The sequence below is a fragment of the Camelina sativa genome, chromosome 20, assembly GCF_030686135.1.
Source record: "Camelina sativa cultivar CO46 ecotype springtype chromosome 20, ASM3068613v1".
NCBI classification, from domain to species: Eukaryota; Viridiplantae; Streptophyta; class Magnoliopsida; order Brassicales; family Brassicaceae; genus Camelina; species Camelina sativa.
The window spans coordinates 2324561-2350985 of record NC_141899.1 but is presented as its reverse complement, the minus strand read 5'-3'; the positions used below and the strand labels follow the sequence as shown (position 1 = coordinate 2350985).

Here is a 26425-nt window from a genome sequence, read left to right as displayed (position 1 = left end):
GGTAAAAAAAGTCGTCAAATAAAACAGAAGCGGACCACGTTGGTTTCCATTTGCATGTCTTTTGGATTTTTCAGGTAGTTACGATTATCTTTAGAAAAATGATGTGTGGTATTAAAGTTAAGATCAATAGATATTATAACTGTATGCACTTTACTGTAAAAAAAAACTCACATGGTAAAATCTTGTAGATTTATTGAGTGATTTTGTTATGAGAATATATTTTATCATTTTCATGATTTTAATTGTTGACATATCTATCTATGAGATATTTTGCACCTAGCTAGTAGTTTCACAGCCTTTTCTTCTGTGTTTATATGTATCAGTTTTTAACCCAATGAGAGTTGATTGGTTAATAGTATAATCTTCTGTGGCACTAAATGCAGCTATAGTTCGAGTCCTCTTATACTTTTTTTTTTTTTTTGGGGAATCATAAAACAAAGAAAGAGAAGAGAGTAAGAATTGAAGATGCATGGAATGGTGTGTGGGAAAGGCAAAGCACATAACTCCACAAGTTGCGTGAGGGTAAAGTATCTCCTTTGGGTGAAAAAAAAAACCATTATTATGCCCTCTCAGCCGTTAGATCTCTCTTCCTTCATCATGCTCCCGTCATCCTCTTTCCCCCCTACGCCATCAGCTTGCATAGTTGTATTATATCATTCATTTACTATTTCTTATGGAATTGCCTTCAATTTATATATAGCTTCCTGTTTAATATCAGTCCGTTGGGGTTCCTAAAAGAACTTGAACTTTCAATCGTTTCTCAGAAGAAATAATCATTAAGTCTTTAAAAATTGAAGAGCTTACCTGTACATTAGAGTGTACATACACTATATATGTCAATTATTACCGAAAATACTATACATAAATGACACTATTTTCCCAAAAAAAAAAATTGTCTCAATCTTTTTATAAGAATGAATGAATAGAGAGATTGGTATTGTTTCCTTCCAAAACCAATGTCAGGCAGTAAGTAATTGTTTGATCATAATAAGTGTTGGAGTTTATTTTTATTCAATATGTTGGCCCTGGGAAGGGGGTTAGGTTGGATAGATGGTACAAATATATGTAGTAGGAACACAGAATAAAAATAAAAATATAATTAAATCACTATTTAAAGTAGAAAATAGTTTTTTTTCTTTCTTTCTTTCTCATAAGAGCTCAAAAATAAACATGCTCGTCCTAATTCAGTAGTTTTTATAATATTTCCAGCAGCTACACTGCTAGTGTTTACCTCCTACCTATTAGACCTCCCAATTGTTTGTCATCTTTTATTTCCTTAAAATAGACCCAATAAGAAAAATAACTATTTTGTAATATATTACCATCACCAAAGATTTTGTAGAACTTGTGTTGCAAAAAAAATCTTGTACCTTTTGAATCCATGAAGTAATTTACAGTATTTTACCTTAGACAGTAAAGGTCTTCAACAAAAATGTCGAGAGTAAATTTAACACAAAAATAAAAATAAAAATGTCGCGAGTATGTGTGAAAGTAAAGAAAACATCTACTACTACTATTTCTTTTACTGTGTCATTAAGATTAATCTATTCTTGTTTAAAAAGATAAAGTAAAAAATGTATATATTCTTTATCAGTTGGCAAGTATTGGATTATTATATATCCTTTATATTTGTTTTTAATGTAATTTTTATAACAATATCCGTTAATACTAAAAATGATGCTGCAATAAAATGTATGCTAATGCCAAACTTTGATTGTGATCGTCAACCCCAAAATAGATATAACTTTACTTACCAATGAAAAGGCTTTTTAAGAACCTGAAACTAACACTGATGACGAATGCTAACGTTAGTGCATCGAACATCGAACTCGGCCTAACTATACGTATCATTTATCGCAGTTGACTGTGAATTACGTCTAACTTTTACGAATAAAATGTGTATGAATATATATGCTGTCTATTAATTGCGTCGAGATAACAAGGACCATATCTTTGTTTTTCTTCTTTTGGTAACATTTCGAGAGGCACGCAAAGAACATAATTTATTTTCAGGATGCTACTAAGAAATGACATCAAAAAAAAAAAAAAAAAAATTGAACTCTCAATAATTGCGTTTTCTTTTCAAAATGGTCAGATCCTTCTAGCTCTAAATAGGTTGATTCTTTGGGATTTCGTGTAGCCTAACTTTTACTTTTAAATAAATCTTTTTGGTTTTTCTTTCTTGTCTAGAATTTCCTCCTAATCACCAATCTCACCTGAGAATATAACCTTTTCATAACTGATAACTCCTAAGGAAATTATACATAAGAGATTTTTAATTAACATATCTCTAGCTACGTACCTATTATAAACCTTTATATAAAACTTAAGTATCATCATACTATCAAGTCGTGGAATCCAATGTATTCAAGAACATTCACCGAACATACATTACATAAATATTATGTAGACAAATAGAATAAAAAAAAAGGAAATAGTAAATCCATATAAGAATACGGACTGCAAGAAGTAGCAAGAAAGTAATAATGATGGAAAAAGATAAAACATCACGCAAAACCTTAAAAGAAAGAAAAGTCTTCTGGTTGTCGTGTGTTGCTCTCTCAAATAGTTTTTTGCCAATGTTTTCACGTCAGTTTTTTTTTTTTTAACCTTCGAAAAAAAACACCCAATTGTTTTGTTTTTTCATCTCTCTCCTTCGTATCATACTATATTAGTACTACGAGTACCCACCTCTCTCTTTCACCTAACCATCTATCTCTCTTCTCTATACTCTCTATCTCTTTCGCTTTCTATCTCCTAGAAAAATGTCAGTCAACCATTACTCCACAGACCACCACCACACTCTCTTGTGGCAGCAACAGCAGCAGCAGCAACAACACCGCCAAACCACCGACACATCGGAGGCAACTACCACCGCCACGTGGCTGAACGATGACCTAAAGGAGTCACTCTTTGAGAAGTCTCTCACACCAAGCGACGTCGGGAAACTCAACCGCCTCGTCATACCAAAACAGCACGCGGAGAAATACTTCCCTCTCAATGCCGTCGTCGTCTCCTCTGGTGCTTCTGACACTTCATCATCGTCGGAGAAAGGGATGCTTCTAAGCTTCGAAGACGAGATGGGTAAGTCATGGAGGTTCAGGTACTCTTACTGGAACAGCAGTCAGAGCTACGTCTTGACTAAAGGATGGAGCAGATTCGTCAAAGACAAACAGCTCGATCCAGGCGACGTCGTTTTCTTCCAACGACACCGTTCTGATATACGGAGACTCTTCATTGGCTGGCGCAGACGTGGCCAAGGCTCCTCCTCCTCCTCCGCTCCAGCTACTAACTCCGCCAGTTCTATGGCAGCTCCTTCTTATCGTCAAGTCCACCACGCCTCTACTAATTACTCTAATCCTCCTTCTCACTCAGAGTATTCCCACTACGGTATCTATTTTTTTTTTTACCATTTTACCTTTCTCTTTTTTTATATAAAGTAAATTAGTTTCTCATTTTATTTTGTGTATGTTAATCATGTTCAAGAGTATCGACTATAAAATGCTGTCGGGGAGACTAAAACATTACACCAAAATATAGATTTTTTTTTCTTTCTTGATAGCTAATAATATACGTTAATGATATTTTAGTATTAACAACTACCTGAGATAAGTGTAACATTCTAGTAAGTACTTAGTAGTATTATACAGCTAATTAATTAAAATTTTGTTTTTCTCTTCCCTTAATACTACTCCATATAAAAAAGAAAGACCTCGATCGATTACTTTGATTTCTCCAAGCTGTAACTGATAGTATAATATAGCTTAGCTATACACGCGCATGTAATAGCGCGTGAGAAAGACCGTCCAATCCCCTGGGACAAACGTGCTTTTTGTTCAGTTGTGTACTTTTTTTTGTTTTCATACGATTAATTTAAACGAAGCGCACGTGTCGGTGATTTACAGGAGCCGCCGTAGGAACGGCAGCAGAGGAGACTCACTCCACACCTTCGTCTTCCGCCGTCGCCGGAGGGAGCTCAAGGACGTTGAGACTTTTTGGGGTGAATTTGGAGTGTCAAATGGATGAGAACGACGGAGATGATTCCGTTGCAGCCGCCGCCGCAGTTGAATCACCCGACGGTTACTACGGCCAAAACATGTATTACTATTACTCTCATCCTCATAACATGGTAATTTTAACTATTTTTTTTTTTACCCTATAACATGATTCATTCTTAGGTACATTAACATTACATCATCATATATACACTATAGTATTATGATGATAATATAAAAACAGATGGATGACGCTGTTTCTCGAGACGAGACAGTTGAAAATATAATTAAAATATACGAGATTGATTAGGAGAGATTAATATTAATACTATAATGAAAGAGGAATCAGGAATCTGTTAAGAGAGAGACTAGAGCTTTGTTTTTTAAGCAGTGGCACATGGCCACTTTTGTTTAAGTGACTTTTTGATTTGTCTGAGAGAGCCCACTTTCATTTAGTACTGTATTACAATATAGTTTAGTTTTAATCTAATTATTAAGTATATATATATACATATGTTAGTCTCCATAATCACTGTTGCTTTTACTGGCGCCGCAATGTTGTTTCTAACCATGAACATGAATAAGGAAATGTGTACGAAATTGATGTTTTTTTGTATAATACCTACCAGATTTGAGTATGATTGTGGATGTTACATTACAGACTAGTAGTGTGACATGTGTGTTTTATCATGAAATAATGATAATGAGAACAAATAAAACAGAATATAGCTTTCACGGGGGAACGATGAAGAAGGAGCTGAGAGAGATAGACAAAGACGAGGATGAGAGAGATCCAAAGAAGTGACAACAACATTTTCGGAATCGACTAAAAAGGTTTTTTTTTTTTTTTCTATGGGACCAGACTTTGTAAGCCACACAGGCCAAATTTTCTGGAAAAAAAAAAGTTGTATGCAAATTTTAATAAATATCTCAATTAGCTTCCGTACTGTATGTAACTAATTTGGAAAAGGCAAAAAAAAATCGCTGAATTTGAGGACAAAGTCTTTTTTTTTTTTTTCCTATATGTCCAAAAAAGTCAGAGAAGAAGAGCAAATATCTTCTCCCATTGATGATGATGATGATGATGATGATGATGTATTCACATATACAATGCATTATGTGTAGTTGTACTTGTGAAGTCATGATGATCTTTTTTTTTTTTTTTTTAAATTGTTTTGGTGAAAGATGAGATTGGAAATTGTTGAGATTATTTATAGAAACAAAAAAGTAGGGACAATCAAATGATGTTTATTGTTGTGGAGTTTACTATATAGTCATGCTTTTTACCCATTTTTACTACACAAGTTTTTGATAGTTTCACTTCTTTTATTCATTGGTGGAACAATAATGGCTATTGTAAAACTAGTGCAGTTTTGGGAGAGAAACCAAAAATGTAAAGGCATAGTTCAATTCAAATCAGATCAATCAAGTCACCTGCTGCACGTATATAATATATTGTAATTTTATCTCTTGAAAGACTGGGAGTCTACAAATTTTGACAAACAAATAAAAAGAGAGAGATAAAAAAATAAGAGTCCTACATGAACCTGTTTTTTCTTATTTTCATGTACTAAGGTCCGATGAACAGTGAATCATCTGTTGAAAGCGATTGTCTGTTCATGTACTGCTTCTTTTAGTGCTCTATCAACATTTTTATCTCTCATTTAAAAGAAAAAAAAAAAGAATCAATCATTGGATCAGTTATCCATCCATCCACCTCCATGTGCTTCCAAAAAGAGATTTGTGTTTATGATCCCATGATCTCCTTTAACAGATACATTGTTTCTTCATCATTTTATATATCTCTCTTTGAAAATCCTTTAAACATGGCTTTTACAGTCATAATCTCATGGTTTTGAACCAGCTTTTCTGATATACTACTGCAACATATCCACTTACAGACTTAAAACCAAGGAACTGTTCGAGAGAATCCTCAACTCTTGAGTACCATCTTTACTCAAAGGCTTACTCCATGCTCAACAAGTCTGCTAATTTCTCTACTTACTCTAATTGTCGACTTTAGCTAACTCTCTAATCAACACATAGGCTTTAACTCTTTTATGTTACACATTCCTCTCCCTCTATAGAAAAGAGATTCTAGTCACTCAGGCAAGGGACTCTAGTCCCAAGGCTGCTTTAAGTTAGGAGAATCCATTGCTCAGAAACTGTTGGTAGTGAGGCGGCTATAGCTTGGTTATGACTTATGAGTCATAGAAAGGCAAATTTTCATTCTACAATCATTCAAGTGGATGCTTTGTCAAAAAGAAGCTGTCGAAACTATCTGTGTAAGGCACCAAAGTAGGAAAGCTATATCTTGATTGGACAGAAAGTTTGCATAACAGAGATGGAAACAATACAACCTTATCATGACCAGTCACTACCTACAAATGTTCGGGTTGTATGTGCACATGTTCCAGTTTTGAGTGCAGTAGCAAGTGCTGATCTTTTTAAGGCAGGCGCATTTTTGGACTTGACAGCATAGGTTGATAATCAACACCTAATGCAAAATGCGTTTTTAAGCTACTTTTGTTTCCATCTTACTAAGCCACAGGTGAAATTTTCTAAGGGCCCATGAAGATTCAGAAAAGATACTTACTTGTTGACTTGAAGCTAATTGATCTCCGCTCAATGGTTTAGTGGCTCTGCAAGTGGGAGAGGGACCCTCGGCCATGTGCCATTATCACTAGTCTTTGAAGCTTTTGGCTATAGTTAAGATGCTCAGTGGCCTCCTCCTGCATTAAGGGTTTGTCCTGCAATAAAGTCTTGATCATAACAAGACTTAAAGTACAGTTCTGAATCGACTGATCAGCTTTTCCCCTGAAATATATCTGATATCTATGCTTTTTTAACAACTTCTAGGGGCCAGCCAACTTTTTCTGCAACAGCATTATGGAAGACTGTTACAGATAGCATATATTAAAAATCCACTAACAATGCTTTTACCATGGGTAGAAACAAGGGTGTGGAGAAAATACCAAACAAAATTGAAAGTCTTTCCTCGGAAAAAAAAACAGGAGACATCTATAACACAGAGTTGCTTACTATTGTTTCAGCAGGTTCAAACACTCATCACCCTGCAGTGAGCTAGCTTGTGTTCAGTAAAAGTCCTGGAGAAATGAAATCTGAATAAGCGCTGTAAAGGGGATCAAACCCATCACAAATAGGTTTATCACAAAACTTTCTGGAACTTAAATCTACGAAGAACATGTGTAGATGTTTTTGTTTTCTAGAAGCTGCTTCAAAAATAGGCTACATTGTGCATTAAAGACTATGTAGTTGATAGAAATCTTTGTAGTGGTACACCATCAAAGAACCCACGATCTAGCTACATACATACTCGCATTTCACATAAATAAATCCTGCTTTTGCAGCTAACTAAAGGTCAGGTGGTTTTTTAGATTTGTCAGCTTCATTTGCAGGGGCTTCAGACTCTGCTTTATTCTGCATAACTTGCTGCAAGCCCTCATGGTAACCTTTTACAAAGCTTGAAAGAGCATCTTTATAATGAGAAGCTCGAGTCATGTACAGGCGATGTAAAGCAGGCCTTAGAGTCTCCATCCCACCTCTTGCAGCCACCGCTGTATAAAAGACAATAAGCGAATAGTAAACTTTAGTAGGGACAAAGACTTCTCAATATCAATAACAAAACTCTTGTGACACATGAGGATAAGTAGTCCACTTCTCAATACTTGTAATTTGCAAAGCCAGATAACAATTTGGAATGACCCTCAGTACCAACTTCGATCATTTTATTTTGAATACAAGTCAGAGACAATGAAGGTAGGCAATATAGCATAAAAGCAGTTCTTACCAAGATCTTCCAAAACAGAGGGCTCATTCTCAGTCTCCTTGGCTTGTTTTTTAGGTTCAGCGTCTCCTTGCTTCTTGTAATCATTTGGACGAAGTTCAGGACCTATATCTCGAACCCAGCTTGCAGCATAAAGCCTTGAAGCTTCCTTCAACACCTTATAACAAACACAAAATAGTTCACCCAGAGTGGTTTAGCATTAGATCAATTTCATATATAAGGGAACCAAAAGATCATTTATAAGAAAGGATGAACCTTTTTACTCAAACAAGAGAAATCTCACAATTTGTTATCTTTATTTTCCAAAATATACACAATGAAATCAAAACTCTGCTGATTTAAGGATCTAATCGAAGGATTCATTCACTCTAAAACCACAATGAGCTCGAAGAATATATAAACTACCGGAAATTTCAAAGGAAAAAGAGGAAGGGAGAGTGAAGGAAGCTCACGAGGTATCGCTCGTGCCAAGTCAATTTGCGGCGTTTAACGACGTGAGGAGGATCGGGGAGTGATGAAGGTAAGACGATTTCTTTGAGATCGTAACGGATGTAATCGGAGACCTTACGGTACACAACCTTCAACTTCATCTTTCACTTTCTTTTTTTCCCTCCGGAGAAGAGACCGTCGCCGATCGCAGCTCAACGACTCACTCACTTAACTCAGCTTCGCCGGTTTATCTATTCGAGACGGGCTTAAACGATTTGGTTTGGTTTACGATTCGGTTTACTCTGGTTATGATTAATTTTATTCTCGGTTTAGCAATCATAATTTTTTAGCAAAAATCAACCGATTGGCCGGTTGCCAACTAAAGGTATAACTTGGAACACTATAGAGATCGTAACATCGAAAGAACCCAAGAAGTTCCAAATTAAACTCTTCCATTTTTGTTAAACATTATGATCTACTAATTGGATAAGAATTCACTTTCAAAGAGCATTAGTTTTGATTTTTGAATATGATATATAATTTGGTCAAAATCATTGCCTCTACCAAATGAATGAGTACCAAACTATATAATTAGTAGTATATTTGTAGCCCATTATTATGATTCTATAATGATTGCTAAACACACTTGTAGCAAAAACAAAGGTGTAGCTAGCTGCTTGATCACACGTTTTCAACACGTTCGACAAACAAACCAACAAACAAATTCACATAACTGACACGGACACCGATAGCCACAAAAACACGCTCATTTTCTAACTTGTAGTATTGTTTTCTCTCATCCGTAATTTATAATACAATTTCCATTTTGATATGTAAAAAATGCCAAAATTTATAAATTTAAAGATAAATCTAGCGTAAGAAAACGTAACTTGTTTTCTGCTTCTTTCTTTGTTGTTGATATTGTTGAAAGTCCTTTTTTTTCTTGTCAACGTAGAAAACCTATTTAAAAAAAAACATTACCATCTATATATGATCTATCTGATGGTAATAATAATATTTTTGTGAACATTAGTTAGACGTGACGTCGTCGTTAATCACAATCCGGAAGATGTGAAGTCGAACGTGGGGTCAAGGAAGCTTCCACCATGATATTGATGTACATAATTACATACTAATTAATTGAGTAATTCTTTTGGCTTTATTCGTTTCCCAATTTGATTTGTTTTATAATTTAAGAAACATTAAGTAACGAATATATATTAGTCATAGCCTTAGTTTGACGTCTCTCTCGTTTACAGAAAAAGAGAAAGACTTGTTCAAAGAGATCACACACAACATGGATCATCATCAACTCTTCTCTCTCTGCTCATTCTCGTATCTCTTCAAGATCAAGAAACATCTCTACGTCAGCCTCTTTCTACTGACTCTCCTCATATTCTCGAGCTTCATCGTCGACGTCTTGCCCTCTCTTCGTTTCGGTTTGTTGTCGTCGTTTTCGTTGTCTCAAACACTGACAAAGGAGTGCGATTACTCTAATGGAAGATGGGTTCGTCGAACAACATCGTCATCATCTGTTAACGGATTATTGTATGGAGAAGAGTGTCGCTTTCTTGATTCTGGTTTTCGTTGTCGCAAGAATGGAAGAAAAGATTATGGTTACCTCCAGTGGCGATGGCAACCACACGGCTGCAATCTTCCCCGGTAATACATTGTGTCACGTCATCGTTATATAGTCTACTTTTTTCTTATATAAACTCGAATATGTATTTCTTGCTTACACTTTAAGTTATATTGATTCCATTGCAAAGGCGTTGGAGTTGCAACTTAATTGAACACTAGAGATTAGGGTTTGATTCACTTTCTTTTAACAAAAGAAAGCTTTCGTCTCGTAGATATACCTCAGTTCGCAATTTTTTTTTTTTGGTTTCTTGTAGTAGGGTCAATTTTAAAGATTCCTAATAAAAGACTTGAAACCTTGTTTTAGTATCTGTGACTAACTAAATGATCACTTTTTTTTGTTTGGCCATTAAATGATTAGATTTAACGCAAGTGACTTTCTGGAGAGGAGTAGGAATGGGAGGATAGTGTTCGTCGGAGATTCCATCGGAAGAAACCAGTGGGAGTCTCTAATGTGCATGCTCTCACAAGCAATACCTAATAAATCTGAAATCTACGAAGAAAATGGGAACCCCATAACCAAACACAAGGGCTTCCTCTCGATGCGGTTCCCTCAGCAAAACCTCACTGTTGAGTATCACAGAACACCGTTTCTTGTCGTGATTGGTCGGCCACCGGATAAATCACCGAAAGAGATCAAAACCACAGTGAGAGTAGACGAATTCAACTGGCAATCAAAAAAATGGGTCGGGTCAGATGTTCTGGTCTTCAACACAGGGCACTGGTGGAACGAAGAGAAAACTGTGTTGACGTATGAGCAATCCCACAGCTTCTATGATCAGGATTCGACATTTCTCCTCCTTAACTGCGTTTGGTTTTTTTTGTACAGAGGATGCTATTTTGAGGAGGGAAGGAAAGTGAATAAGACAATGGGAGTAATGGAGGCATTTGGGAAGTCTTTGAAGACATGGAAGTCATGGGTCTTAAAGAGACTTGATCCACACAAGAGTCATGTCTTCTTCAGAAGTTACTCTCCTGTGCACTATAGGTCAGGATATAAAATAAGACGACACACGTTGTTATATAATGGTATTTAGAGACCAGGGTTTTAAAAGTAAAGAATCCTTGGTGGTTGCAGAAATGGGACTTGGAATTTGGGTGGTCTATGTGATACAGAGATGGAACCCGAGACTGATAAAAGAAAGATGGAACCTGATGCGAGCCACAACGAATATATCTATAAAGTAATTGAAGAAATGAGATATCGACATATTAAGGTTAAATTTCTGAACATTACATATCTGACAGAGTTCAGGAAAGATGGTCATCCTTCTCGGTATCGAGAGCAAGGCACTCCTGTTGATGCTCCTCAAGACTGCAGCCATTGGTGCCTACCCGGTGTGCCTGACACATGGAATGAGATTCTCTATGCACAACTCTTGTCAATGAACTATAGAACAAAGTGAACTTTTGAGGTATAAAGTGGTTTTTCTCTGTTTCTTTATCTAGTCATGATTCTGTTTCATCGATGCCTTCTTCAGGCTCTGTTTCATTTGTTTGCATTTGCTTGACCTTCTCAAGCTGTCTCAACAGGTTCAACCTTTCAGCTCCGTAGGTCGAAGGTATCTGAACAAAAACATATTTTTTTATCAACTTGATCGAAGAGATGGAAGAAATGTACAGAAGCAGATACACAAAAAGCATTACCAAGCCTGGCACATATCTCTGTATTGCTGCAAGCATAGCCGCGTGACCAACTGCTGTGACCTGTGATACATAAGCATAAACATTAGATTAGTTCATAGACTCAGACCCATTGTAAATGTTAATGGTAAATGTAATTGATTGGTGTTACGGGACTTTGCACCAAAAGCAACCATCAATATAGATCAGTATAAAGTTGTAGTGAACAGAAACGATTTACGAGGATGAACAACCAATGGGATTGGAAATATGATATTGGGAAAATTGATAAGGTTAGTTTTTACTCACAGGAAGAAGCATAAGAACACCAATGGGAACAACTGATGCTAAGTCAGTCATGGTTCTGCGTAGGGCTTTCTTTTCTTTCTCTGTTAATTCATCTCCTACCACAGACCTCCTAAGGAGTTCCATAGCAGCAGCTGAATCAAACGCAAGAAGCTGAGTACCTTGCCATACGTCCTGTCAGAATATCCGGGTAAAGTGCACTGTTAGTAACTAACTCATGAAGTAGGTAAAGTGCACTGTTAGTAACTAACTCATGAAGTAGGAAAATATTGAAGGAAGGCTGATCAGAAAATGCTAATATGCTCAATGAAACCGAAGATACATATAGCATGAGGCTTCGAATGACATTCATACCGTACTGGTTTCTTTAATTTGGTCAAGAGTTTTCTCAATGACGTTTTCTTTCTTTGAGCTCTGTACGAATTGCACACCTTTCATACTACTACGAGGATCTTCAGAGGTTCTTCCCTGCAGAACATAGAGATGAGAGCTTGTACTCGTGAACCATATCAGAGATAACAATATTTCAACTAACGTAGAGTAAGTTGATCATCTGAAACATAAACGCAAATAACAATGTGTTACGAGTTGATCGTCTGCTACCATGTTGAAAACTAAACCCATGAAAGAAAGAACAGAGCACAAAAATCATTGCACTAATTTGTCCACGAACTTGATGGCAATATGACTGAAATAGAGAAAAAGGAGTAAGAAAACCACCGTTTTAAAGATAGGATCAGTTTAGATCTCACAAGACCATGGACAACCTCCGTTTATAAGTTATTACAGAAACTGACATTTTAAAATATTTACTATGTGTGTAAAAAAAACAAATCAAACATCTTGCAGCAGCGTCTGACTACTACTCCACTATGTTCGAAATAATTACTAACCTCTTCGTTTACCGACTCATCTGTACTTCCTTGGACACGCTTCTCCAGCTCTATTAGTTCACTCCGTAGAAGTTCGAACCGATAGATCTCATTGGGTTTGGAATCCACACTATTTACATTTTCTTTGGATTTCTCAAAATATTCATCTGCCTGCATATTGTAAAAAATATTGAAACCTCTCACCATACTACAAATTGACAATGGTTGAATTAAACATAGCATCTCTTCACTGGGTGAAACCAATTATGAATACATAGTAACTGACTGAAAAACGCAGAGTGCTAAGCAGAAATATCCCCAATACTCTAAGATCAGAGACATGCTTATAAAACATATGATAAAATGAAGCATACCGATGACTCGCGGCTAGGCTTATTTCTTGGATTGCGCTCAAAGAACCCCCAGAATCCACGATCCCTACCAATGCGCAAAACAATAAATTAAATTCCACAGCCAGAGGAAAACAAAGAGGACCCTACGTTTATACCTCAAAAACACCGAAGGAATAATTAACTATCAGAACAAACAATATACCTTGTGCCTTGATCTACAGAATTTATTGAATTTTTGGAGTCTTTTCCTTTTGCATATTGGCTTTGTTCCTCCGAGTACTCCTGAGAGTCACTATCACCACCATCCTGTATGAACCATATGAGATTTTAGTTTTCCACAGACGTTTAAGAAAACCAAATGCATTCTGCAATTCATTGATTCTCATATTATATAAGCACCCATCGAGGATGGTGAGCTGTGGACAGTACCAAACCAAAGCGTTAGCACTAAAATATCAGTATCAAAGGAAAAAACTGTAATAACAACTGAAAACCTCTTGCAGGGAAGCTGCTTTGGCTCTGAAAGACGCCTCTAAAAATTCAGCCTCTTTCTTAAGCTTCCTTATTTTTTCTAGGTCAGAGCATGCGGCTTTTATTTGTTCCTTTCCAGAAGATGAACTTGATGCATGCAACTTCTGTAGCAAGCTCTCCAGTCTCACCAGAGCTTCATCTACACTCTCTAGAGCCTGAGAAATAAATGTTGTTAGTATCTATAGAACATCTGATAGTCAACAGAATTCTTAGCCCAAAAACTGGATTCAAACAGTGTCCAGAAAAGTGAAGTGGTTTTCACAACTAATTCATAGAATACAAACCTTATCAAATGAGTTTGACTCTCTATCAGTTGGCGATGCACTCATGTCAATAAAACCCGCTTCTGCTACCGCCAAACTGGATCACACATTAACCAATCGCACACAGCTAAATTACTTGATCGTTAATTAAAAAGGTATGCTATGGTCTATAACAAAGGATACAAAAATGTAAGGTGCACAGAGATGGATATGTAGGTTATTCTGCCTACACGATTTACCACTCTTAATTATCCTACCTAGATATTCCCAGTTCTTCCTTGCACTGGATTAACTTGTTGTGCCTAAAAAAATTGAGAATGAAAATCAATATAATCACCAACTACTTCTTTGTTTTATCCAATTTATAATATAAACATGTTATTAGATACCCCTTGGATAAGAATTTAGCTGCCTTGACATTAGAAGGATTCTCAGGCCATTTGCTGTACTTAATAAAGCTCTGTAGCCAATAAGAGCAAACATTCAATATCTGAGGAAGAGCATCATAGTTAGGTGGCCCTTGTGGTCTGCTTTTATGCCCATGTGATTGTTCGGCTGGCTGGGAGTCCTTTCTGATTGGATAGAAGGGAATCCAATCTAGTTCTTCACAGACAACCTACGCTATAAAGTTCCATGATAAGATTTCAAAATGGTTAAAAGAATCTGTCACAAGTGATGGTATGACTTATGCCTACCTCTACATACAACTGATAAGAACTGATGGCTGAAAGCTGAGGATATTGTAGGAGACTTCCTCCAATGAAGTGCCTGAATAAAGAAGATAGCGAGTTTAAGTGATAGGCTGTATCAAAGGAGTATGGCAAGCAAACAAAAGAAAATCAATGAGTCACCTAACAAGGTCTTCCACAGGATTCTCCAGCGAATTAAAACCATTTGCAGCTAAAAAAGACTGGGTGCTCCTGCCTAAGGCAATGAAGAATCCAAAAATAGCTAAATCTCTTTCCAAGACCTGCAAGGCATCACCAACAGGTCCGCATAAACTCGCAAGATATTTACAAGCAATTGTACAACCATATTCAACAATCAACATTCTACGAGTTAAAAAATTAAAGAAAAAAAAAAATCAGATTTCTGTTTCGATAAGTGCCACTTTATGAAGATCCTAGATAGTAGATAGTGTACTTAAGTTTGCAAACTGTTTCAGCTATGTTCTTATATTCTAAGCTGTACTTATAAGAAAAGGTACAGCAAATGATATTCCAATAAATTCAACATGGAATTGGCTGTCCCAAATGAATCCTTGCACATAATTCTTAAATCTTCTCAAATACTAAAACAAGCTCACATCCATACTGCAGAGAATTTAAAAGCTGCTCAGATATAATTTTCTGCATTCTATTCATTACCTCGATACTTTCAGACGTTGTTAACCTTGACCATATTTTCTCCCGATCGATAGCCCTCAGCAGTTGATTTTGTATAAGATCAACCCAGAAAACAACCTCATCTGTACAGCAGTCACTTTTTACTCTGCATGCCGCTGCCCGAGGTCCAAAATGAACAAGAAACTCTCTGCGTAGACCGAGGCTTTTCATTGAATGATAGGCCTGAGGGAGTGGAACAAAGTCAACAAATTTGTCCATCAATCTCCCTGTAGTATCTGGAATCATAGAAAAGAAGGGCGGGCACGAAAGTTTTGTCGGGCCAAGTTTTGTGACTGCTGCGATGCAATTCAGCACAAGCATGAGAAGTGACACCTCAAACTCATTGCTTGCAGCTGAGGAGGATTTGCCTTTGACATAGCTGAAACAAACCATAGAGGATCGTCACTTTCCAAAAATCTCACAGGAAATGACTGTTTTACAGAATGTACAAATATGAAGAAAGTCAAAAGAAATCACATACACAGAGGTAGCAGAAACAAATCGTTGGTCCCCCTCAAAACAATTCACAAAAGATGTGACCACCGAAGGAACTTGCTCAGACCAAAACCACTCATTGGCTTCAGGATGACTAGATGATAGTTTATCCCGCATCATACTATCAAGAGGAGCAGCTTGGCGTGATAAACTGCATGATGTGATTATTTAAATTAAGAAGTATGATGCAGCAAAATAGGATTATAATTAGAGAGCAGGTGAGTTTCAGAAAACTTTCAAAGTTGGTGAAAGGCAATAAATGTTAAATGTCAAATCAATACTCAGTTGCATTCTCTTTCCAAGACAAGAACCAAAAATTCTACTAGATTAAGAACACAACAAAAATGTTGACAATCCAGTAACGCAGCATGCCATAGTTCCTAGAACTTAAAGTAAGTTGTGCAGTACCTCCTCTGCACAAAGACATTAAGATCATCGTCTCTATTGTTTCCTCTAGATGAAACCTCATTTGCAGCTTGTAGTAAGCAATACACGGACGCCTGAGAATGACGAACAGAAGATGAATTTAGCTATTTCAGCTAAAATTATGACACAAAATACTTAGTGCAAGCCAAACGCACAACGGAAAGAGAACATTTTTGTTCTGGCCCTGATTGTAAACAAAGTTTCCTAATCATGGTAAACTAAAAAATGGTAAGAGACCTGATAAGAGAACGTCTTAACCCAAGCATTTTTATCAACTCCGAGCCAGGCAGCTGAAAACCAAGGTAACCTAGAAGAGGAAATCTTATCTTTAAGAGCCAGCTCAAAAGTTCTGGCAGCATCATGTAAAGACTGAATGAGTTCACCACAGGTGTATTCATCTTTCAACGATCCACTGAGTTTAGCCCTCATCTCCTCAACATCATCGCTGGATCTCGACTGTGAGTTACCATTAACAGCCACACCGTCTTCAGCAGATGCAAGGAGAAACGGCCTCCGTGAACTCATCTTCTTGTTCCCAAACAATCTCCTATGAAGAATGAACTTCTTACTTTCAAGAACATCATACGTCAAAAACAATCGGCTCCTTGGATTTCCCCGGTACAAGCAATCAAATTGAACCACTCTTCTGCAGGATATAAAGGTTCCAATGGACATCCGAGATAGACAAGGGTTTGAAGAAGAGCTACAAATAGGCACACAAAAAAAGATTAAAATAAATCAAAAGAGTGTAATGGAGAAAGCTCAGCTCAATATCTCTTTATATTCCTCGACTTTGAAGTTTTGAACCAAGAAGCGACCTAATCAATCTCTACCACCACCAAGACTCGTATACACAAAAAATCAGCTAGGGCGGAAAATAAAATCGAAGATTCCAGAAATGTGAGGTAAATTGGTTTACCTTGAGGATACAAGACCCGGCCGATGTAGCTTAACTGCCATCTACCATGAAAGCTTTACACACAAAATCAGCTTGGGTAATATAATATTCTACTAATTTTGGTTTGAGAAGAAGAAGAAACGGAAAAAATCGCAGATGATGCTCTCTCAAGGCTGAGGGGGAGAGGGGAGGGAGAAGGAGATGATGACGTGGCAGGAGGAGGATCTTTATCCGGTAGACGTGGAGCTCTCACAATTCACTCAAACGAACGGACTTCTCTATTTTCAATTTATATCCATTTGTTATTTCATGCCACGTGTATGTACCTTCTCTGCTTCTCACCGTAAGATTATCATTCGACCTTCTTTACTAAAAAAGTATTTTTTTCCGGTAATCATAAATTTTACTTATGCTTTAACCCCACGCAATTATCTACTGAAGGAAATGGATTCAGAGATGATCATAAAGAAGCAAGAGTAAAGCTAATACTGAATGATGCTTGCTCATCATATCACAAGTAGAATCCAAAAACACTATAAATAAAAGATTTAAGCATCATTATCAGTATTTTCGGTTCTGTTAGTCGCTTTTAGATGTTTCAGTTGTTGTAGCAGCTACTACTACCACTGGCTCATCAGGCGGTCCTCTAGCTATTGGAAAGCCACCACCACCACCACCAATACTTTGCTTCGGTTTTGCGTAGTCCACAAATATCACACGGCCGTGTAATTGCTATCAAAGCAAAAAAATTCTTTTTTGTTACCATCAAGATAAAATAGTTAAAACAAAGTGAAAAGCATTAAGAGATAGATACACCATTATTATATTTACCTGTCCGTTAAACTCCATCATAGCTTTCTGAGCTTCATCTTCCGAAGCAAACGTCACAAAACCGAAACCTTTAGATCTATCAGAGACTCTGTCCATTACAATTTGAGCTGTAGACAGAAGCAAAAACTCTCAGATAGAAAAAGCGGATAAAAAAGTATATGAATGTATTCTGTATCAATAAGTATATATATTACCTTCAACAACTTGGCCACATTTTGAAAATTCCTCAGATAATCCTTGTTCAGTAGTGTAAAACGATAAACCTGGAAACAGGATTGTATATAGTTCAGAGATAAAACATTATTGGAGACTGTCACTTCACAATCACTCACCAAGAAAGTGCCATTTCAAAATCATCAGAAAAATAGAATACATCAGGCCTAATACTCGATTTGCTTACAAACTAGAGAGGCTCGAAACCAAAATGTGAACACAAAAAGAATATCACAGTTCACATGAACTAGTAAGCTCGTTGAAGGAGAGCGGACTTAGAACATCATTTAGACACTTTTGAGAAGGAATGGTTACTTAACCTACAAAAATCAATTTGATTTTGGATTAATCGAACCGGAACAGAAATATAAGAGTTTACCTCCAACAAAGACCTTCGAGGCGACTCCACGGCGTTGAGTGAAGAAACACGAGGCGGAGGAGTTAATTAAGCCAGCGGATTTCAGGTACCGGCCACCGATCCTTGCGAGAGCCGCCATTGAACTGATATGTCGCGAGAGGACTGTTGGAAAGTGTCCACGAATAAAGCACGTTGTGGATCGGGTAATCTGGGCCTGGCCCGGTCCATATTAGAGAAATAAAAGGGTTGTTTCTTTATTTTTTGTTTCGTTGATATTATTGAGTGTGTGAATAACTTGAAGGTTGTTGTTGTTGATAACTTTGGGTGCACAACTCTGCACATTGTCATGTAGAAAATAAAAAGTGACAATTAACTTCCAGTAATTTTCAATCCTTTCAAAGATGAATACAAAACACAATATAGACTCTCCAAGATCTCACACAAATACAAAATATAAGGTTCTTCCATATAAACATTTCACACAAATGCTAGCTAAACCCTTCGCAGGATGTTTCTTCTTTCGTTAGAAGAATCTCTATTGTGGAGCTAGGGTTGTTTGAGAGAGACGCCAGAGATGACGACAAGGATGGCTAAAAAGGTGACAGAGGCAAAGGCAGAGACGACAGCTCCGCTCGTTTTCTGACAGAAATCTCCAAACTGTTGGCAGATTGGAAACCAGTTTGTGTTTGTATTCCCATTGTGTGCCAAATACACTATAGCCGCCGCTGCGGAAGCAGCTGCTGTGTCCAGAGCCAGAGCAGCCTGTACATATCAACAAGAAAACAGAGAGTTATTGAATCTCTAGATAATTATTGCGTCAAGAGTTTGAAGAATTGAGGAAGATGAGTACAGTGTCAAGAACAAGCAAAAGGAGTCTTGGAGCGACGGCTAGAGGACGAACAATCGTGACGACTGAGAAGGGAAGAGACAGGACAAGGTAAGCTGCGACTATTGCAATGGCAATCACAAAGAATCTGAACAGAGAGAGAATTGGAAGTTAGATAACTTAGTAAACAAGGGTCACAAGATGAAAGAAGAAGAAGAAAACAATATGTATCATACTGGAAAGTTGGAAGATCATCGTAGCTAGCTTCGAACTGTAAAAATTGAGTGAAGAAAGGGAGAGTCTCATCACTAGTGCCCATTGTGGCAGCAGCAGCTAAGGCAGCTACAATGGCAGCTAAACGGAGAAGGAAATCGAAAATGGAGAGACCTCTCTTGTAACCTCCTGAGCCAGTGTGTTCTTTGGCTAAACCGAGGAGAGGAGCTTTGCCTTTGATGGCTGAGCTCGACTCTGCTGGTACATCAACGGCTATCGAGTCACTCTTCATTTCTTCTCTATTTGACTTTTGAAAAGTCTTCTTCAAGGATTTTGTTTGGAGAGGGAATGGTACTGGATGCTCTTGCTGTTGTGTAAGTGATGGAATTCGGGCTTGGGTTTTTATAGGGTTTAGGTTTTGGTGGTGGACTTTGTTAATAGTATCAAATTATCAGTGGAGTTGAGAAAGAGTAGTTGTTGTTTTGCTTATCCCCAAGATGTGGAGTTGGCAACAAAATTATACAAAGTCAACAAGTAATTAAATAATAAAAATAATTGGATCAGCAGATCATATATGCCAAAGTCAAGACTCTTATCAGTTGGTGGTGCACCCATCTCCTCGGGTAATAAAGACTATTTCATTATTATTATGTATTATCATATACCCAAAAAGAAAAGTTCGAAAACTTTATTCCAACTAATCAATAAGATCAAATATATCCAAATGGGACAAACCAAAGAACTAACAAAATTCAATCGCTAGTAGTTCAAACTCTTAAGTATATGACTTTGAGTTCTACTAGAGCACTAAGCTTCCACGGATGATGAAATTGTTAAAAACTAGCTCTAATTCCCAGTCCAAAAATAATAACTGTAGTCTATGGGAAAAAAAACAGTTACTCTGGAAAACTTGTGGAGGGAAAGAAGGGTCATGTCTCAATTCTCAAATTTCCAGCCACGCTTGGCCAGATCTTGAATCACGCGCCTCGCAGCTTCTGCATTATCGTTAAGAGGAGAGTAGCTCCACTTCTCACGCATCTTGTCATATAAAATCCATAGAAGCTCATGTCAGGATTCACCAAAGAAAAAGAGAAGTGTCTCACATGTAGATAAATCGAAAGACTGGAGTAGAGTTCTTAGAGTTACATCTTCTTTTCCGGTTAAAGGTCGAACAGCTCCTCTTTCACGGAGAGTGTTCTGGAAGTCAGAAAATTTCCATGTACACTGTTCAGCACCCACAACATAAACGGGTTTCCTGTGTCGAGAATGAGATTTCAATATCATTCTCAAAGACAGAACAATAGAAAGGAAAAGGTCGTTGTTGTTGTCTTGAACATACCCGGTACTACATGCCTCGCTCAACATACTTATAGAGTCAGCAGTTATGATAAAAGTATCGGCTAATGCAAGGTGTCCCAAATGTGGATTAGGGTCTGAGAAATGGAAGACGAGAAAGTATCAAACTTTGCCACGGATAAGTTGGGATTAACAAAATCCGTTCACCTTTTCCATCCCAAATGTAGACCTTAGAGTTAGAGCTCAGTTCTCCTGTTATAATATCTGCAACCTGTAGAAATATGAGTAACTATGATGACCATCCAGTCCACACGATCTCTATACTCTACAGATACTTTTACGTACCTTCTTTGGTGTTCTTCTTGAGAAAGATATTTTTAGGCTTCCACAGCTCCATAGAATACTCTGAAGCATCCCACACAATTTCTTAGAAAGATCAACACCATACAAACAGTTCCCTACAGAAAATTAACAAAAAAGTAGTTTAATCACAGTTATAAAAATACAGCTCAATAGACTATATAAAATATGAAGATGCACAATATGTTTACTTGTAGGTCCTCCAATATTAACTACAACCAAAGGTTTTGACAGTGAAGCAAACTCGTCCTTCCATTCCATAGTAGCCTTTCTCAGTGTAGAAGCGTCGACGTTATGAAGAGCTCCGGTAGTGAGAAACTGAATTTCAGAATTCAAGCTTGTTACCAGCAACTTAATGACAATTCCTTGCCATCAAATTCCTTTTGATGAACATTAGAAAAGACACATACCACATTTCTACCTGGAGGTTCATGTGGAGTTACCCATGGCCGGAGAAAGAAAGGAATCTGCCTCTTTCCTTCAGGTGTTAAAGAATAATAATCATGACGAGGTGTGATCACAAGATCAAATCTCTCGAGACACGACCTTGGATGTTGCACCTGGAAAAAAAACGAGAAAACAATGAATATGAGGCCAAGATTTGGCATTTGCAGATATCAGTCAAATGGAAAGATCTGCTAAAAGCCTAAAACCATCATACACAACAAAACAAAAAGGCCATAGAAAATTGGGGTTTTCAAGGAACAAACTTAACCTGGACAACAAAGACGTTTTCCATAGCTAGTCGTCTTATGGAGCTTGCAACAGATATAGTATCACTACCACATGCCACCACTAACAACGGTCCATTCCTGTAATAACGCCAAAATTTGTGATCATAAAATGTTCAATCACAGTGCTGATTCAAGATCACATCTATAAACATGTTTTCATTTAGAACAAATCAAGCAGATGAAAAAACTGATAAGAAAAAGACCAATACTTGTCAAACGTATTACGAGCCAAAGCAGCAATCTGTTTTGCATCAAACACATCTGTGATTCCTACAGAAATTTTCAGTAAACAAGTTACTGCCAAAAATCTCTTCTTAGGTCTTAGTTTCACTCAAATTGAATGACAAAGAACAACTTGAAAACTATATGTTCAAAGTGGGAAACGCAGTAGCATTCAACAAAAACTTAAGTCCTACCAGTAGCGTTAATGGAGAATCCGGCACAAATACTGCTGATAAAACGATAAATTCTTTTGCAGATGGAGATCGGAAGCCATTGAAGGCACCTAATGATTCCACCTCTTGGTCTATCGACACTCTGAACAACAGAGAGAAAAACATTAAGAACTGGATACAGACACACCTATAGAAAGAGATTAGTGTTTTGAATCGGAGCTTACATAATAGAGGTGACGATCGAAGAGGCCTAAGGATCGAATAAGGCCGATGCACTGATTCTCCGCGCCGGCGCAGCCGTTTCCGATCACAATAGCTCGTTTCACTGCGCCGCAAACACTTACTTGTTGATCCTCCGATAAACCGGTGGCGGCCAGTTCCGGTGACGATGTTCGTCGCATAACAGTTTGAGTGACGAGGAATTCGGAGATTCTTCTCTGAGAAACTTCAGTGAAGAAGACCGAGACAAAATCCAACTGACTAGACCAAACCAAAATTGAAATCGGAATAAACCAAAAACCAACTTGAACCGGAAAATAAAAGGGGATAAACTAGCCTTGGTTTAATATATGAGTTATAAAGATTTTATAATAATCTAAAAACCTTCTTCAGCTAATTTCATACATACATTAGTAATTTTTTGAGGGATATTGCAGTATTGGTAGATTGATTTATATAATAAGTTGTGAATTTGTAGATTTGTAATATAGAATTTTGTGTTACTAGTGTGATCATTTTGTACAGTAATTCATATATAATATATTTTGTTGGGTGTGTTGGTTTTGTAATTAGTTATATTTTAAAAAATTTGTTATTTAAAAAGTTGAAATGCTATGGGAAATTTGAACAGTTTTGTCAAACTATTTGAGTGTTATTAGAAGTTTGAACAAAGTTTTGTTTTTTATCATTTTAAATGGTTTAGTCACTAAACTACATAATTCAAAAACCATACTCCTCTATTGTTTTTTTGTCACTAACTAATCACATATACTATTTTTACCAAAAAATTCCACATATACGGTAAAACCTCTATAATTTAATAATAATTATTAGTTTATATATGATTAATAATTATTATTTTATAGTGTAATAATTAATTTATAGATATATATATATTTTAATTTTTTAAATTAAAAAATTATGAATTAAGAAATTTTTAACAAAATAATATTAGACTTTCAGATGTTATCAATTTATAATTAAATTTGTAATATTTAGAAAACGTTATTGATAATTAATTACAAATACTCTATAAAAATATCAAAATCAAAATGGTGCATATGTAGCTATTTTTATAACAAGTTATAGAATATTTTATATTATTATAGTTTGAAAATACAACATAAAAATTGTTTTATAGATTGGACCAAAAAAAACAAAAAAAATCGTTTTATAGATATGAGCTCTCTGAAAAAATTCAAAATTCTAAAACATACATATATCAAGTGGCAAACAGTGATAGAGGAGGCCGGCGGCGTCGTCCTCGTTCCGCCCTCCTTGGATCGTATTTAATTTATGTTTTCTCTGATTCATTTCTGAACTTATGGTTGATCAATCAGTTAAAACAATTTGGGGGTACGCAACGAAATTTATAATAATTGTCAAACAGAAATAAGTTAAAATCTCGATAGCTAGATTATTATCTTTAATATCAATTTCTATTTTCATTTTAAATTAAAAGATTTTAATATTTAAATTTCAAAAATAGAAACAATACTAATATCTTTCGAAACATATTTAGAAGTTAAACAAAACAAAAACAATTAATACGAATCCTTTTAAAATCAGAACTTTATAAATATCATAATCCATTGAATTATAATATGTCACATGTCACATTAATATTAAACATGTGCATATATATAACCAATAAAAGAAAAAGAAAATTTAAGGTAAAACGGTAAATGCTACAACACTACTAATAGCCGCTGCAATTGCTCCGACTACAAATCCTGGTAAGTTTCCACCTCCAAATAATGCATCAACAGGACCAGCACCAAATGATACAATCATTTGCGGTATCACGATCGACATATTTAAAACTCCAAGAGAGAGTCCTGTGAAGATGACATTAAAAATAAAACATCCTTATTAATATCTATGTTACAAAACGATGATTAAGATGATAATCAAGTTAGTAAGATAACCATACGATAGACATCGATCATCCCTATTTTATAGGGTATGTTTTATTTTATTCTGAATGTTTAATTTTTGTTTAAAGATATAAAAAAGTGTATAAATACCTTGTCCAGCACCGCTGCTACTTGAGATGATGGAAGCTAGTGCGAACGGAATACTAAAAGTAATCTATAATAATACAAACAAAAATGATTAATAATGTTAGCAAAAGTAATGGACAACAATAGTAACATAAATTGGATAAAAGAAAAGTTGTGGACTTACGGCTAGAGGAATTCCAAGAACTGCGAAGAGACTCAATGCTCCAGCTTTGATGCCTTCAGTGGGAAGGGCCATTGCACCGAAGTTACTCCGGTGCTCCTCGGCCTTTTTAGTAAAAAAAACCGTCATTGCCAAACACCCGGCGAGAATGATATTCACACCTCCCCAAAGCCTTTTAGCTCCAATTTTCTTACTAACAGCTTCAATACCAAGGGACACGACTCCAAGAACGACTGAGTTAAGCATCAATCCCAATGCACCAACGTGAACTCCTTTGTTGTAAAGTCTCTTCATCTTGTCATCTCCATCTGATATTCCACCGTAAATTTCACGACCCATCCAGTCAGTATCGAACAAAAGGAAAGGGAACCATGCGATCCAGTTCAAAGACGTGACGATTAGTAGCATCCACATTGGACGTTTCATCACCTTGAAGGCTCCAAAGATCTCGCCGAAGAAGGGAGTTTTCTTGTCTTCTTCGGAGTCTGGCTTTGGCGACCATTGTTTGTCTTCTACGTACCAAAGAGATATGCTGGTGACGACGACGAGGAGGGTAATGGAAAGGAAGAAACAACTCTTTAGATTTGCGCAATAGATGTCACATGCTTTAGTCACTGTGAAAGGAAAGATCTTGTGGAGGTGAGTGTAAGATCCGGCCGCGTATCCCAAAACGTTTCCAACGGCCATGAAGAAAGAGAAAAACGCGTTTGCTATTTGCGTTTTCCTAGCGTCTCCAGCTGCTAAATCGCCGAGGAAAGCTCGACAAGGTCCTTGGAGAGTGTTGTTAGCCACGTCAAGGATCCAGAAACCGAGAGCGAAGATACCGACGGCACTTGACTTTACATGGTCGTCGAGTTTGTCTCCCATTCTGTGTCCGATATCAGCCGCGTATCCGATTAGGAAAACAGCAACGGCGACAAGCAAAGCACCGGTGGCGATGAAAGGACGACGACGACCGAATCTCGACTGACAACGGTCACTGAAATAACCGACGGTTGGCTGAACAAGCAGGCCGGACACAGGACCACATAGCCAAATAAGAGATGACCATTTATGTGGAACACCAAGAAGTTGCACGTACGGAGTTAGGAGAGACAACTGAAGAGCCCAACCGAACTGTATACCGGCGGCGATAGAAGTAACCGCGATCATCTTTCTCAGCGGCGCCGGCCCATCATCAAGATCCGTTGAGGATGAAGAAGAAGACTGTCTATACAGAGTCGCTTTAGTATTTTTTTCTTGGAGGTCACTCATCTTTTTCACCTTGTCTTCAAAAAGGGTTTGTGTTGGTGGGTAATGAATGAGACGGGTTAGGGTATTATAAAGACGAAGGTGAAGATTTTTGTTTTCTTTAGTTTAAGGAACTAAATCTTTTTAAGTATGGATATAACGCATGTCTTTATTGGAAATTATTTGGATTATGGTAACAATGACACAAGACAAGCGAGATAATATAACTGAGATCAGTTTATTATCTTATCTATTTTCCATATAATTAAGATACGTGACAGATTTTTTCAATCTTTTTGTTTCTGTAATATTTTCGTTTTCCATATCTCGTCAAATTCTTTTTGTTCAATTTCCATTTTTAAAATGTTCTGTTTGGATTTAACCGCGTCACAATTCCTTCTTCCACAAGAAAAACAGGTTAATAGGATTAGGAAACAAAAAAAATCTCGAAACCATATTTGGGCCTTTAAGGCCTAGAATGTAATGGGCCTAATGTCAATAGAGGTGAATTAGCCTCGTTCAATTAGGGTTTTAAAATAAAACA

The 26425-nt window shown here is 36.8% G+C and overlaps 8 protein-coding genes across 14 annotated transcripts; 2 read left to right on the top strand and 6 right to left on the bottom strand.

Annotated features, from left to right (window-relative positions):
* Window positions 1-2552: 2552 nt before the first annotated feature.
* On the top strand, window positions 2553-4996 carry LOC104734629 (B3 domain-containing protein At5g06250-like). 2 transcript variants are annotated; one of them, XM_010454240.3, is made up of 3 exons: window positions 2553-3390; window positions 3906-4129; window positions 4718-4996. In XM_010454240.3, the coding sequence occupies exons 1-3, from the start codon at window positions 2766-2768 to the stop codon at window positions 4742-4744; spliced, it is 876 nt and encodes a 291-aa protein (XP_010452542.2). In that variant the 5' UTR covers window positions 2553-2765; the 3' UTR covers window positions 4745-4996. The 2 variants fall into 2 exon arrangements, with proteins under 2 accessions (XP_010452542.2, XP_010452543.2); XM_010454241.3 differs by having other exon boundaries at window positions 2679-3390; window positions 3906-4098.
* A 2215-nt stretch (window positions 4997-7211) lies between these two features.
* On the bottom strand, window positions 7212-8479 carry LOC104768814 (uncharacterized). Its single transcript, XM_087506259.1, has 3 exons — window positions 8256-8479; window positions 7807-7960; window positions 7212-7573 (listed from the first exon to the last, which is right to left on the bottom strand). Exons 1-3 carry the CDS (start codon window positions 8391-8393, stop codon window positions 7371-7373), a joined length of 495 nt encoding a protein of 164 aa, XP_087362385.1. The 5' UTR covers window positions 8394-8479; the 3' UTR covers window positions 7212-7370.
* A 976-nt stretch (window positions 8480-9455) lies between these two features.
* Window positions 9456-11337, top strand: LOC104734625 (protein trichome birefringence-like 9). The gene is made up of 4 exons (XM_087504711.1): window positions 9456-9894; window positions 10232-10621; window positions 10700-10858; window positions 10949-11337. The coding sequence occupies exons 1-4, from the start codon at window positions 9530-9532 to the stop codon at window positions 11274-11276; spliced, it is 1242 nt and encodes a 413-aa protein (XP_087360837.1). The 5' UTR covers window positions 9456-9529; the 3' UTR covers window positions 11277-11337.
* Window positions 11027-17530, bottom strand: LOC104768809 (uncharacterized). The gene is made up of 18 exons (XM_087504710.1): window positions 17044-17530; window positions 16362-16827; window positions 16107-16198; window positions 15685-15849; window positions 15186-15582; window positions 14670-14788; window positions 14514-14586; window positions 14208-14434; window positions 14076-14120; window positions 13840-13915; window positions 13519-13710; window positions 13227-13330; window positions 13046-13109; window positions 12693-12842; window positions 12154-12267; window positions 11803-11973; window positions 11518-11577; window positions 11027-11436 (listed from the first exon to the last, which is right to left on the bottom strand). The coding sequence occupies exons 1-18, from the start codon at window positions 17082-17084 to the stop codon at window positions 11320-11322; spliced, it is 2673 nt and encodes an 890-aa protein (XP_087360836.1). The 5' UTR covers window positions 17085-17530; the 3' UTR covers window positions 11027-11319.
* On the bottom strand, window positions 17456-18698 carry LOC104768810 (small RNA-binding protein 11, chloroplastic). The gene is made up of 4 exons (XM_010492866.3): window positions 18446-18698; window positions 18048-18116; window positions 17854-17960; window positions 17456-17754 (listed from the first exon to the last, which is right to left on the bottom strand). Exons 1-4 carry the CDS (start codon window positions 18561-18563, stop codon window positions 17602-17604), a joined length of 447 nt encoding a protein of 148 aa, XP_010491168.1. The 5' UTR covers window positions 18564-18698; the 3' UTR covers window positions 17456-17601.
* A 75-nt stretch (window positions 18699-18773) lies between these two features.
* Window positions 18774-19897, bottom strand: LOC104768811 (casparian strip membrane protein 4-like). Its single transcript, XM_010492867.3, has 3 exons — window positions 19487-19897; window positions 19275-19398; window positions 18774-19186 (listed from the first exon to the last, which is right to left on the bottom strand). Exons 1-3 carry the CDS (start codon window positions 19753-19755, stop codon window positions 18971-18973), a joined length of 609 nt encoding a protein of 202 aa, XP_010491169.1. The 5' UTR covers window positions 19756-19897; the 3' UTR covers window positions 18774-18970.
* Window positions 19898-20133: 236 nt separating this feature from the next.
* Window positions 20134-22730, bottom strand: LOC104768812 (mitochondrial fission protein ELM1). Of its 6 annotated transcripts, none has more exons than XR_015592670.1 (11): window positions 22473-22711; window positions 22270-22390; window positions 22063-22123; window positions 21835-21931; window positions 21530-21679; window positions 21311-21437; window positions 21105-21217; window positions 20967-21023; window positions 20803-20896; window positions 20610-20718; window positions 20134-20501 (listed from the first exon to the last, which is right to left on the bottom strand). XR_015592670.1 is itself a non-coding variant. In XM_087504713.1 (11 exons), exons 5-11 carry the CDS (start codon window positions 21550-21552, stop codon window positions 20400-20402), a joined length of 621 nt encoding a protein of 206 aa, XP_087360839.1. In that variant the 5' UTR covers window positions 21553-21679; window positions 21835-21931; window positions 22063-22123; window positions 22270-22390; window positions 22473-22730; the 3' UTR covers window positions 20134-20399. The 6 variants fall into 6 exon arrangements, 4 of the variants coding, with proteins under 4 accessions (XP_087360839.1, XP_010491170.2, XP_087360840.1 ...); XR_015592671.1 differs by having other exon boundaries at window positions 21541-21679; window positions 22473-22710; XM_087504713.1 differs by having other exon boundaries at window positions 20967-21030; window positions 21541-21679; window positions 22473-22730.
* Window positions 22731-24135: 1405 nt separating this feature from the next.
* Window positions 24136-25905, bottom strand: LOC104768813 (sucrose transport protein SUC8-like). Its single transcript, XM_010492869.1, has 3 exons — window positions 24655-25905; window positions 24495-24558; window positions 24136-24305 (listed from the first exon to the last, which is right to left on the bottom strand). The coding sequence occupies exons 1-3, from the start codon at window positions 25903-25905 to the stop codon at window positions 24136-24138; spliced, it is 1485 nt and encodes a 494-aa protein (XP_010491171.1).
* Between the last annotated feature and the right edge of the window lie 520 nt (window positions 25906-26425).